The sequence below is a fragment of the Notamacropus eugenii genome, chromosome 3 (assembly GCF_028372415.1).
Source record: "Notamacropus eugenii isolate mMacEug1 chromosome 3, mMacEug1.pri_v2, whole genome shotgun sequence".
NCBI classification, from domain to species: domain Eukaryota; kingdom Metazoa; phylum Chordata; class Mammalia; order Diprotodontia; family Macropodidae; genus Notamacropus; species Notamacropus eugenii.
This window is the reverse complement of record NC_092874.1, coordinates 283,914,676-283,928,190: the sequence shown is the minus strand read 5'-3', so window position 1 is coordinate 283,928,190 and position 13,515 is coordinate 283,914,676. Positions and strand designations below refer to the sequence as shown.

General features: G+C 41.9%; 1 protein-coding gene across 8 annotated transcripts in view; it reads right to left on the bottom strand.

Moving 5' to 3' along the window:
- ANO4 (anoctamin 4) overlaps nt 1–13,515 on the bottom strand; it is a 415,424-nt gene that overhangs the window by 39,093 nt on the left and 362,816 nt on the right. For all 8 annotated transcript variants that reach the window (XM_072655688.1, XM_072655689.1, XM_072655692.1 and 5 more), the window contains 4 exons: nt 10,556–10,638; nt 8,520–8,660; nt 6,256–6,420; nt 144–180 (listed from right to left, as the gene is read on the bottom strand). In XM_072655688.1, the coding sequence (XP_072511789.1) occupies nt 144–180; nt 6,256–6,420; nt 8,520–8,660; nt 10,556–10,638 (426 nt within the window). The remainder of the gene's footprint in view (nt 1–143; nt 181–6,255; nt 6,421–8,519; nt 8,661–10,555; nt 10,639–13,515) is intronic.

Here is a 13,515-nt window from a genome sequence, read left to right as displayed (position 1 = left end):
AAAACTTAAAAATAAATCAGTCACCATAGTTCCCCATCTCCAGCCAATTCAGAAATCATCACCACCCGTTTCTAAACACGTGGCATCTTCATCCTTCACCCCTATTGTAGGGGAGTGTCTTGAAAGAAGATATTGCCACTTACCTAAATTTGTCAGAAGAAGAGCAACCTTTTCGTACAACTGCAAAATAAGGAGAAAAATATTTGACAATTCAGAAAATGAAGTGCACAGACCCCCAAATATAGAGTCCGAAGACAGGCAAGTGACCCAGCAATCCAATTGGAAGTTTCCCTCCCCTCCAGAAGAACCCATTCATTTCCATGGCATCCTTGTTCTAGAAGGACCCTGGAGAGGTGAGCAAGTTTGCTGTCCACTAGCCCCATGTCTTCTGGGCTCCTTTTTTAGGGCTCTGCATCCTGGAGATAAGTTGTTATTTCCCCCTGGATACATGATAGTTTCTCAGGAACATGAAGGGCTATGGCGTACTCACAGAAGACAAGTCTCAGGGTCAAGAAGACCTGGTCTCATTTCCTGCCTCTCTTACACACTTGTCTCTGGGATGCTGGACAAACTGCTTAGCTCTCAGTACTCTAAGGCATCCCTCTAAGATTATAAATTGTCCTGTGGGGCCAATCTTATATTAGTAGAGCGAGTTTTTTCCCCTGGGAGCACCTTTACCCATGAAAACATAGGCCAGGTCATGCATGTCTCAATTCCCGAGCATAATGTAAATATCAGCCAACATTTATTGAGAGCTTATGGTGCCATGGAACTAGACTTCTCCATTAGGGCAAGGGTTCAAGTGACCATCTTGCAAATGGATGACCTTATGGAGAAACTGAGAGTCTGAGGGTAGTGAAAAGATGATTAAAATTCACATCTCATTGATAGTAAGTCAGGCACATGGTTGTTCTACAGCAAAAGTAGACCATTTATCGAGTTAGTATCATAAGTGGTCCTTGTGTAGTCCCAAAGAGGTTTAGTGATTCCCACTAAATTACATTGTGAGATCCTTGAGAAGACGGACTGTATTTTGCCTCTTTTTGTATCCCAAGCACTTAGCAAAATGTCTGGCATGTAAACATATGTCTATTAAGCACATATGGTGCTTAATAAATACTTAGTGAGGAATTAGCGATTCTCAGAAATTCTTGGATTCCTATTAAAGGCTGAGATAGAATGAACTAATGATAGGCACACAGTAAGAAAAGGTACATGGATCACTGTATTCATTCCATATGCTTATAGAGGGGGTTTTCTCTCTTGATAGAGGGGACACTTGTAAACTTCTTAAGGACAGGGATTGTCTTACTTTGTCTTTCTTTCTCTACTGCCCGGCACACAATAGGAGCTCAATAAATGCTTGTTTGATTAATGTTGTAAAGGGGATTTTTTCTTTCAGATATGGATTGGCCTAGATGCCCTTTTAAGGTTTCTGAGCTTTACGCGTCTGTGGTAGCTGCCAGACCAAGACTTTCTGATCCATTTGGACAGAAAAGACATGCAGAGAAAATCAGATTACACAGTAAATACGTAAGTGCCCTGTAACCGGTTTGTTCAGTAAGGGCTATTCATAGAAGTTTCATAGCAGGAGATATCCCTTATTACAAGTGTGATTAAGGAGGGCTTTCAGAAAAAAGCATGAATATTAAGAATATGGAGAGTATTGATTTTCTCTCTGTCCACATCTATTTCTAGTAACTCCTCTATCCTAGACCTGTTTCCTCATCAGAATAAAAAGGGGGGAGTAGGGTGAATCAGATCGTGAAAGTTATGCTGACTCAATGACCTATCATTCCCAGACCTTCTCATCAATCAGCGTTGGGGAGAGATGGTATTGTTTGGTCAAGTCACCTCTACCCTCCTTGTATCGGGAAACTCACTTACATCTTCCTACCTCGGGGAGGAGTGGAGATGCAAGGGCCCAACCTCTTCTGCTGATGTGGACCCATCTGAATTGACTTTATTTCATCACCAAAGTCATCCATAAAAGCGGCTCAATTTTTAAGCCATTGCTGATCTCCACTGGTCAACCCTTCAAGGTGTTGCTACGTTAACATACTTATAATAAACTACATTTAATTCTCTTTGCTTGAGTTTTGCTTATTTAATCAGGGTGAAAGTCCAAACAAAGAATTATACTTTCAACACAAAGGCATCAAACTCAAGGCCTGAGCCATAAGTGGCCAAAGCTCCTCAGGACCATTAAAACCAACTGAAAAAGTTTAACAAATACAAGCATGATACAACACAAATAATGCTAAGTTTGTACAGTAGCTTCTGTTTCTATTTGAGTTTGACAACATTGAATTAGATGCTCTCTAAGGCTCTCAATCAATCAATGACACCATCACCCAGAAAGAACTGATTACCTAAAATGTGGCAGGCACTGTGTTAAGAAATGGAAACCCAAAGAGAAAGGTGATATTATCTCTGCCCTGAAGGGGTTCACCATATGTTCAGAGATACAAGTTCACCCCTAGGGCCTGTGAGCTCCTCTTTCCTGTCTTTCCCTATCAAGATGGTAGAAATGGGAAAGGAAATTTGTTGGCGAACACTCAAAATAAATGAAACTTGAGGGAAAAGATACTCCCCCCAAAAGGAAGCAAACCAAATTGCTTTGGAATCTCAGAGCTAAGCAAACTTGGAGTCTTAAAATTAGGATCATTAATTGTCGACTGGTTACCAAAATACAAAAGATGATGGAAATTCACAACTCTAGTGGTTGTCAGTTAAGTGAAAACACAATTCATTCAAATGCCCTCTAGGGACATTTGTTTGAGTAATGCAGTGATAACAACAGACCACTTATTCTGCTTCAAGACTGAAAGTCAAGTAGTTTTCAGTTAGGAACACTGTGGCATGTATTATTAATTTAATGGGATGACAAATACTTAAATTATAGGTCAATTATATGACACTAAAATGCACTCCACTTATCTTAAAAAAACATCATTTCGAGTAGAAGCAATGGTGCCAGTACTGGACAGCATGTACTGTTAGGGGCCTATTTTTGAAAACTGAATTCTGCAGGACCTAAAAATTAACCATCCGCACGAAGGCAGAATGGCTGGAAGCACCGGCTTTGGAGTCGGAGGACCTGGTCTGATGTTTACTATGTGGGAAAGTCTCTGAATGTCCCTGGGCCTCAATTTCCTCATCTGTAAAAGGACAGGGTTGGACAAGTTCCTGGGGTCTCTACCAGCTCTGGATCTCACGCCCTATCTGTCACTCTGCAGTCTGGATTTCAGTGACGTCCACTCCTTGGAGTTCACAGCAACTACTGCTTTGTTCCCACACCTACATGTATTATATATGTCTCAAAAGCCTTTGCAGCTAAAAATATGTTGTAGCATCAAGGACCTCTGTGAGAGCGCCATCAATAATAAAGTGTCTGTTAGCACAGTTGTTGGACATGATACATATTAATGTTGTCACAACTGGGTACAGTGAAGATTGGGTACAGTGGGAGGGTAATCTTAATAGCTAAAACATGTAAGTCATTTTAAGCTTCGTATACATAATCTCTTGATTCTTTTACCCTGTGAATCAGGGGCTATTATTATCTAACAGAATACTAATTCTGATAGGACAATAATTCCCAAAGAGGTATTTCCTCATTTTACTGATGAGGAAGTGTTTAGATTTAACCCCTGGATACCTTCATCTCGGAAAGAGAGACACTGTGGCACATTAAAACACTGACATAAGTCAAGAAGACCCGAGTTCAGGTCCTGCCTCTGAGACACACTGTGTGTGATCCTGGGTGCATATCTCCAATCAAAGGTGATCTGGGAAAAGTCCTTTCATTTAGATGTGAAACCTCAGAGCCAGCCCCCTGTTGCCCCCCTCACAGCAATGGATTCAAGGTTATGTTATCACAGCTAACACCTACTACCTTCTAATGGCATTTTTCAACTGGTGCAGCATTTAATTTATTGTGTGATTTCTTAAATAGATTGGGGAAGAAACCTAGCCTCTGACCAGTCCAAATGTTCCCTTCTGTCCTACAAAGCATGAGAACAGTTCCACAGAGCCTTGCCCATCTCTGCCAGGCTGCTTGCCCTCCCTCGGGTTATTCAGGCTAGAGAAAGCTTAAACTCTTCATCAGAACAAAACACACAAGATGCTCATATTTGGCCTAGTACTTTCCAAGGACTTATCCATTCTATGAATTTGAAAAAAAAAAATGTATTTAGTCAATTTTCCTTCCATTTAAACTTTATTATTATTATTAAAAAGCATGTTGGTCAAGAGGCCAAAGTACAGCTAATGGCTCTTGTGCTTGAAAGAAGTATCTGTTTCTTTTAGCAGGATCAGTTTACTTCTACAGTAATTTGTTCAGAGAGGACAGTGAGTCTCCTACTCGACTGGAAGGGAAGTGGGACAAAGGATGCTCATCCCAGGTCCTTTTCAGGCTCACTCCCAGGATGCGATTTGTTTGGTCAATGATTGGCATTATGGAAGAGGGAAAGAGGTGAAAGGAATTTCCCAGGCCCAAATCAGATAATGCAAGGAGGTCAAGGAGTGGCAGCTGGGGCAGAAACAGGAGTCTGAAAGTCAGAATGTAAGCTACCTGAGAGCAAAGATTGTTTCATTTTTGGTAACAGAGCCTGGTCTAGAAGGTGCTTGTCGAAGGATTAAACAGATCAGGGGCACTTAACCTCTTTTGTGTCCTGGCCACGTTTGGTGGTTCTGTTAAGCCTATGGACCGTTCTGCAGAACAGCCATCACAACCAGCAGAGCATTGTGACAGCTAACACCTATGTGGCACGTGACCCTCATTATCTCATCTGATCCTCACCCCTGTGAGGTCAGTATTATTATGCCCATTTTACTGATGCTGAACTAAGGCGGAGAGAGTTAAGTGACTTGTCCACAGTCACATATCTAAGAGGTAACTGAGAGACAGGATTTAAAGTGAAGCCTTCCAGACTTCAGGACCCTATGGAATTGCTTTAAATGCATCAAACAAAATACAGTTACCAAAATGCTAAAATAAATAAGTCTGCACATTCTGGGTTAAGAAATCTTGAATTCAAACGTGGAGGGTTTCTCTGACAGGCTACAGATGAAGTCTGAATCACAAAGAGCTAACGTAGCCCCTGGGGCTATGAACTAAAATAGCTGATAGATCCTCCCTCCATCCTTTGGGGGAAAGAGGTCTTTTAGCAATTAAGAATCAGCAACTCTTGAATTCAAACTTGGAGGGTTTCTCTGACAGGCTACAGATGGAGTCTGAATCATACTGTTACAGACTGAACTATTTCCTGCAGTAAACTTAAATTTGATCCATAAAAACTGAAAAGTCCCATTTTTCATAGCAAGCAATGCCAAACACTCACCTCTAAACTCCATGAAACAAAAAACTTTCAAAATACAGAGACTTAGGAGTTATCCTGAGGATGCTCCCAGTGAGCCCACAGAAGATGAGCTATGCTCCTATTTAGCCATAAAAGGGAATTATTTTATCTGCCCATGCAAGAGTTTGTATACATGAAATGTCCATGAATAATACCAGGGTGACTCTTTATTCTATTGGGATCTTATCAAAAGAATGATGATGATCGTGATGGTAAATATCACTTCATATAGTTCTTTAAGATCCAACAGAACACTTTCTACCTCTGTCTGAAAAGTCAGTACAGTTTAAGGATATTAAAGTTCTCATGTCTTTCGCTGTTTTGTATGATTCTCTGCTACATCTCTGGGAAAGCAGGTGATAGCATTATCCTCATTTTACAGATGAAGAAACTGAGGCTTGGTGTAATTTGCCTTGGGTCTCAGCCCCTGTGTGGCAGAAATGGGACATGAAGCCCATTCTTTCCAACTCCAAAGCCAGTTCTTTCTCCTGCAAGCCAGCCTTCCTCTAACAATAATAGTAACAGCAGCTCACATTAATGTAGCAGTACCTTAATATAGATTCAGAAATGCCTGATGTGCATGCTCACATTTGATCGTCACAACCACCCTGGAATGTGGAGGTTTAAAGACAAAAAGTCCAGCCTCAGAGGTTACATGAGGCTCACAGAGTTTGGCAAGCTGCCGAAGTGGGATTTTCACCTGGGTTTTTAGCCTCTACTCCACACCCCTTCTCAACCTTGCCCACCATTGCTCCAGTGGTTTGTGATGCCCCCCCCGTGCCCAGACTCTCAGCAGGCTCCTCCAAGCTTCCGAAGAAAAGGGCCGAGTCTGCCATGAGTCCATCCAAGCCACGTGTCTCTCCCTCCCTCATCCCTCCTTTCACCTCCTTACCACATTTAGCAGCATGATGATACAAAAGTTGATGCACACTGCTGTCCCTGTGGTTGCAACCTGAGAGTTATTCCTGATTAAAGCCCACTTGAAGGCAGCGAAAGTACTGACAGTCACAACACGGTAAATGACGATTCCAAACACAGCGGCAATAACCACACAGATCTACAGTGGGGGAGAAAAACAGAGAAGGCCTTCTGGGCTTGGAGGCTGCAAGAGAATCATATCCCTCAGAAAAAACTCTTAGTATTAGTGCTAAGGCTAGGCCACATGATTGCTCTGGAGCTGGGAGGGACCTTGGCTAAGACCAGTGGTGTTGAATTCAATTAGAAACTACCGATTGAGAGATTATAGCCCTTTTAAATTTATAAAGCACTTTTACCTACAGTATCTCATTTGATCTCAACTGGCTCTCATGGGGTTGCTGTTAAAAATCCTATTTCAGGAAGGAAAGAATTCTTGGGGCATGTGTTTACCTTCCTCCCAGAATGAGAGGAGAGAGTTTTACTCTATTGTTCTAGGCTTTCAACTCTGTCATCTAGACTGGAAGAAACAGACTTAGGGCCCAGGGATTTAGAAGGGAACTTAGGTACCACTTGGTCCAACCCTCATCATTTCACATCTGAGGAAACTGATGATTCAGAGAGCACACAGAACATAGATTACCACTGGAAGAGACCCTGAGAGGCAGCTCATCCAAACTACTTATTTTGCTGTTGAGTAAACAGAGGCTTAGAAAAGGGAAATGGCTTTTCCTGAGTCACAATGGCAGTGGCGTTCAAGGTGGGATGTAAACCTGGGTCCTTTGAATCCAGAGTGAATGTTCCTTCTGTAATTCCATACGGCCACCTTTATGATACACTCAACAGGTGGCTATAGCTATCCTCCCTTTACTGACTTGTGGTGAGGAGGGATCCATGAGCTCACGAAGCAGTCCATTTAGGGCATTTAGAACAATTGTGCTGAAGGGTTTTTCCCCCACTTTTGTTGAGTGGAAACCTGCCTCTGGGGAGCTTCAGCCCATCGCTGCTGGTTGTGTCCCTCAGGGCCAAGCAGAACCAGCACAATCCTTGTTACCCTCATCCAGCTGGACCACTCACCATTTCCTGAACTCATCTGAGGCTCTGGGGATGGGCTCTCTTCTAGTGAATGGTTTTTTAATGCCCCTTGTCTACCTACCCAGTTCCAATGTATATTTAATCTAGTTGACTGTCACTCTCAGATCAGTTCTGTTACCTGGGAATACCTTCTTGTGGCTGGTGCTCTGGCTTGACAGGAGAAATAAGTGTAGCCTTGAGCATGAGGAGTTGAAACACTTCATGGTCATACCAGCTCACAACTATGGACAGGGTGTCCCCAAAGTTCTAGTGCAGTTTTATGCTACTAAAGGTATTCAGCTATTAATACTTATCTATAAGGACCTCAATTATTAAGCACTTACTATAATAATAATGACAGTACCGTACTAACACTTCTGATGACTTGCAAACCCACTATGGCAGGTAGTGCAAAAATCTTAGGATCAGAACCCAGGAGCGGGGAGAGACACAGTCTAGTCCCTTCATTTTACAGAGAAGAAACTGAGGACCAGAGTCATTAAATGGTTTCCCAAGGTCATAGATGCCCAAGCTGGGATTATGGGACTGTGGATTTCAAGCAGGAAGTGATCCTGGATACCCTCTAGCCCAACCCCTTCATTTTACAGATAAAGAAAATTGAGGCTCAGGGAGGCCAAATGGCTTTTTGCTCCAATTACTGACCTCCCTGCCTTCCTTTTAAGTCTCAACTAAAATCCCCTGTTCTATACCCAATCCCTCCTCATTCCAATGCTTTCCTTCCCTCTGTTAATGACTTCGTATTTATCTGGTATACAGCTTGCTTTGTACATATTGGTTTGGTTACTGTCTCCCCCATTATATTGTAAGCTCCTTGAGGGCAAGAAATGTCTTTAGTCTCCTTCTGTCTCCTTAGCACTCAGCACAATGTCAGGCACTCAGAAGGTGCTGAATAAATATTTACTGATGTAGTGACTGATTGTGCTGACCTTGGAATTACAAGACCTGGATTCTTACTTTAGCTTAGGCACATACTAGCCTCAGTTTCTCCATCTGTAAAATGGGAACAATAATTCTTTTTCCCCCTCCTCCACCTGCCTCTTGGGTTTAATATGAGGATTAAGAGAGGTCAAGTCCCTATAAGCACTTTGTACAAACATACAGCTTAGTTTCATTTAGAAGAAAATAAATGGAAAAAAGTCCTCAAACCATAAAAAATATTCCAGATGCAGAAACAACAAGTCTGCTGCATTTATCCGTAAATGCTTGATAAGGTTCTGGTTTTCCCGAAATGGGATTCATCCGTTCTTTCTTGGAGTATTTAGCTTCAAACTGGGGCCGTATTTCTTCCTAAAGAAGAGAGGGACAAATTTTTATGAACTGGGCAGTTGTACGCAGGAAAAACAAACAAACAGACCCACAAACAAATCACCAAACAGCCAATCAACTAACCTAATATGGCAGGCTCATACCCCAAATCTTAGATCAAGAAATGGTCATTGTGAAAAAAGTACACTCCAGATCCACCATTGTTGAAAGCAAGTGATTCAGATAGATATTTTTAGAATCTCACAAGTGTTTCTGTTATTGTATTAAATCAAACTATAAGCCATGAACCAAAAAGATTATTTTAAAGCAGTTCCCTAGTGACCTGAAAGAATGAACAAATTTCCCTTCTACCATTAGGGAGTAACTCAAACGTCACAATGAAGATGAAAATTCTCCATGTTGGAAAATGGAAAAACGCAGTTCTCAGCTAGCTCCAATTATTCTCCTTCTTATCTTACTTGGATAGCTAAAAATATGACAATTAAAATTTTTATCACACACAATTCACTTTTAATCAACTGATTTTATATATAACAATTGACTTTGAAAACACATTAAAAACCTAACAAAACCAGCTACAGTCAGAGCTTTTGAGACCTCTAAAACAAACGGAGATTTGATTAATCTAGCTGAAACAAGCCCAAAATAGAAAAGGTCATGGAAGAAAAAGTAATTATGGGATTAGGAAAAGAATGCTAAGGTGTTAGGTTCTAGTTGATGGAGATTTTATATGATGTTCATGTGCCTTTGAGCAACAGAGGAGAGGAACCGAGGCTGGGCTTATACCAAGGTGGAGGAAGTGTAAGCCCAGGGAGGAAGCTGGCCAGGGTTAGGATGGGGGCAGAAGCCAAGTGATGAGGAGGGAGGGACAGGTATGGGGGAGATGAAGAAGAAAAATAAGAAAAACTAGTGTTTATATGACGCATTAAGATTTGCAACACGTGTGACAAATATTATCTCTTGATTCTCATAACAATCTTCGGTGTTATTATTACGCTTATTTGACAACTAAAGAAACTGAGGCATGGAGGGGTTAAGTCACTTGCCCAGGGTCATGCAACCTGAGGCAGGATTTGAATTCAGGTCTTTCTGGCTCTAAAATAGATGTGCAAACTGAACAGCCATATGAAATTCCTATGAGGTTTTTATGTGAATTGGGAAAGAGCTAAAATGCAGAGAACAATTATATCCCTGGTGCTTAGCACAGTTCCTGGCATACGGTAAGTGCTTCGTAAGGGTTTACTTATCATATCCAGTCAGTTTCTGGAGCAGGTTTAGCTTCATTCCATTTATTGAAGGCAACCACAGCAGAGGATGGACATGGTCACTCACAAGGTCCCCCTTAGCCTCTTTTTCCACCCATACACACACAGACACACAGACACCTCCAGTGTAACACTTCTTCCTGTTTTGTGTTCCCTTGTTAGAATGTGAGCTCCTAGGGAACAGGAGATGCCTTGTTCATTTGTGTTTGTGTTCCCTGCACTTGACAGAACGTGGAGCAAATGGGATACACCTGAATGGTTTGTCTGTCTGCCTATCCCAACTAGGAGGTAGGAAGAGGTACATTTCTGAGTGACTCTGGATAAAAGGCCCGGGAGAGGGACTGTCTTTGTGATTTCATTGGCATAGGGGACTCCCAGGGAAGGAAACCCCCTTTCCCAATTCAGGGTAGCACTATGTCGGTGACTTGTTAACTCAGAGATTTCCCAGGGGCAATGAGAGGTGGCAGGGACTTGCCCAGGGTCTCACGGCTCACTGTGACAGGCAGAACCTCCACCTCAGCCTTCCTGGCCCTGAGTCGGGCTCTCTCTCTCTACAATGCTATCCAGCTTCCATGGATGCAACTGGAGACTCTGGGTCACCCTGGGAAAGGGGATGGTCTGGCAAAGTGAGGGGCATGCTTTCATACAAACCTCCTCCTCCTCCCAATCGATCAAGTCCCAGTCATAAGCAATTACTGCTCGTCTTCTCTTCCAAAACTCCAGGAAAACAGTTGCTGGAACGAAGAGAGGACAGATAAAGGAGAGTAAAAAATGCAACGAAAAGGAGAGGAACTGTACCACCAAGAATGTAAGAGTGTGTGGAGGAGGGTAAAGAATGAGGGGACTGCAAAGGCACGGTGAGGGTAAATCAAGGGTTAGAATCACCCTGGGGTAGTCCAGGGATCCCTCTTCAGAATCATATTTTTAAAAGCATGCAATAAAATACAACTGATGCTGAAGGACAGCAATTATCTTGAAATGCAGCAATAATTGAATGTGTGTGTATGTGTATATATACATATATGTATATGTGCACATAGATAATTGAATATATGTAATAGGCTGCAGTATGAAACAAGTCCTCATATGTATACTATATATCAAATTATATATAGTTATGTAACTATATATATTTATATCCATGTATATACACACATATAAGTATGTATATCCAGATGCATTTATATTTATATATCAATATATGTATATATAAACATGTATAGTGTGCATATATACACATACATGAAGACTCTATGTGTGTGTGTGTGCGTGTGCGTGTGCACACACACACGATGGTAAAAAGCCTGGACTCAGGTTATGAGTCCCTGGATTAGGGTATCTCTAGCCATCATCACATAAGAAATAGAGGCCACAGTCAATGTGGAGCAGTCTAAACCTGTGGCTGCTTCTTTGTGCTGGAAACCTGGGGATGGATGTCCAGGGGCTCCAAACACCAGACAGCTTTAGGGCTCCAGCTCCTTCAAGGTATTTAAAGGACTCGTGACTTTTCATCTTGTTAGTGGATATTATACGTTTCTCTCCGTGGAGTAAAAAGACATGAATTTCTTTCCTTTGCCCATTACAAAATAAAAGAAAGAAAAGAAAAGGAGTCTGGGAATTTAAAGGTATAACTGTTTGGTTTTCCCTTTTAGAAGGACATTTGCTGCTTGTGTGGCCAGCACCACAGGCAGTCCTATGGAGAAGAGAAAAAAACAGCCTCTCTTTTATTGTTCTGTTTTCTTCTCATTTCTGTAGGGGGCCTGTCCCAAGTTTCACTGGAAACATTTCCAGGGAACAAGTGAAGACAATATTATTTCCTCTGGAGGGAGGAATTCCTGCTGAATACCCCATGCTTAATGACTATTTGCTCTATGTCATCTGACTCCATGACATCTGTAAGTCATCCGTCTTCTCTAGGTCTCAGTTTCCTCCTTGTTAAAGAAACAGCACCAGTCTCAGCATGGTATTAGTGGAGAGAGCATGGGAGCCGGAGAACCTGGGCTCACAACCCATCTGGAGGCTTCTGGGCAAATCACGTATTCACCTATAAAGTGAGAGGAGTGGGCTGGACAGCCCCTCAGCCTCATTCAGCTAGAAATTTTGGATTCTCTGCAATGACACCCTGTATGCTAAGCACTTTGAGAATTTTTTAAAAAGTGCTATGTAAATTCAAATAATCAGCCGCATCATAAGCAGGGCAGGTATCACAATCCTTGTTGAGGCAACTGAAAGCAGAAATCATCCAGCTTAGTTAAAGTCATATGAATCTTATGAGAGGAGGAGGAAATCATCCTACTCATTGGATATTCCCAGTGGTAAATATTTTACACAATGAAGAACTCACTTTTCATAATCTCTTCAGGTTGATTCATATGTGACTATGAAAGTTATAATTAGTACACATATTCAGGAACAAGAAAGACAATGTGTTGGAACAGACAGAGGGGTTGGCCTTGGAGCCGGGAAGACTGGTGTTCCAATTCTGCCTTGAAAGCATCCTGGCTGTGTGCTCCTAACACTCCAACCAACTCTCTCAGTCCATGAGGTGCAAAAAAATTGTTGATTTGCATTATTAGAGGAAGTTTTCACTCTAGGAGTACCCCACAATGATTTAATCACAAGTCTAGAACCCCTACTCCATATCCCCCAAATTAAATCTGGAAGTAAAAACAAATTAAAACTAACTTTCAAAAACTGCAGTAAAATAAGCTCGCTCCTTCCTTCCTTCCTTCCTTCCTTCCTTCCTTCCTTCCTTCCTTCCTTCCTTCCTTCCTTCCTTCCTTCCTTCCTTCTTTTCTTCCTTCCTTCCTTCCATAATGAGATTTACATTAAAACAATCAGACCTGAGATTTCATCAATTCAGGGCACCCCTGGGGTGAAAACTTCAGCTACCAATATAGATCAACAATCTGTCTGTAGCTTACAGTCTTAGGAATTGCCTAATAATGCCCAATTTCTAATAATGGGGGCACTGAGAGGTTAAGTAACTTATCCATGGTCATGCAGCCAGCAACTGTTAAAGGTACCCAGAGCTTTCTGACCCTTGGGTCAGAAACTCTCTAACCATTGTGCCAAACTGTTTCTCAAATATATAATCATAATCTTGATATTCTGGCTAGACACGATGAAAATCTCACTGCGTTTGTTTATTGCAGAGAATTTAGTTCTTGGCAACAACAAAGTAAGAGACCAAAAAAGGCCGGCGGCAGACCAAAGAGAAGCAAAAATCAGCGTAGATAATCCACTTCCTGACTGGTCTCTGCCAACATCTAGCTCCCTAATGACTAGCATTATCCTCCATACCCCTAACCCAAGGGAGAGGAGCCAATTTGAAATCTGTAATTGTTCTCTCCTTGGTATGTTTTTGAACCAAATCCAGCTAAGGAAAAGCCTCAGTAACTCCACTTTATGGACATCCAGTCATCACTTTCACTCCGCAAGATGCCAATCATTGCCTGAGGTAGCCCCATCTTGGCTGGTCCATGCTGGCTAATATAGTCACTGTGGGTGTTTCAGAGTTCATTTTCACTTGGTACAGGAGCCCAGTGGGCCCTCACAAGGCCAACTTCAAACAGAACCTTGCAGAATCTCTGGAGAAGCAGGAGAATTTG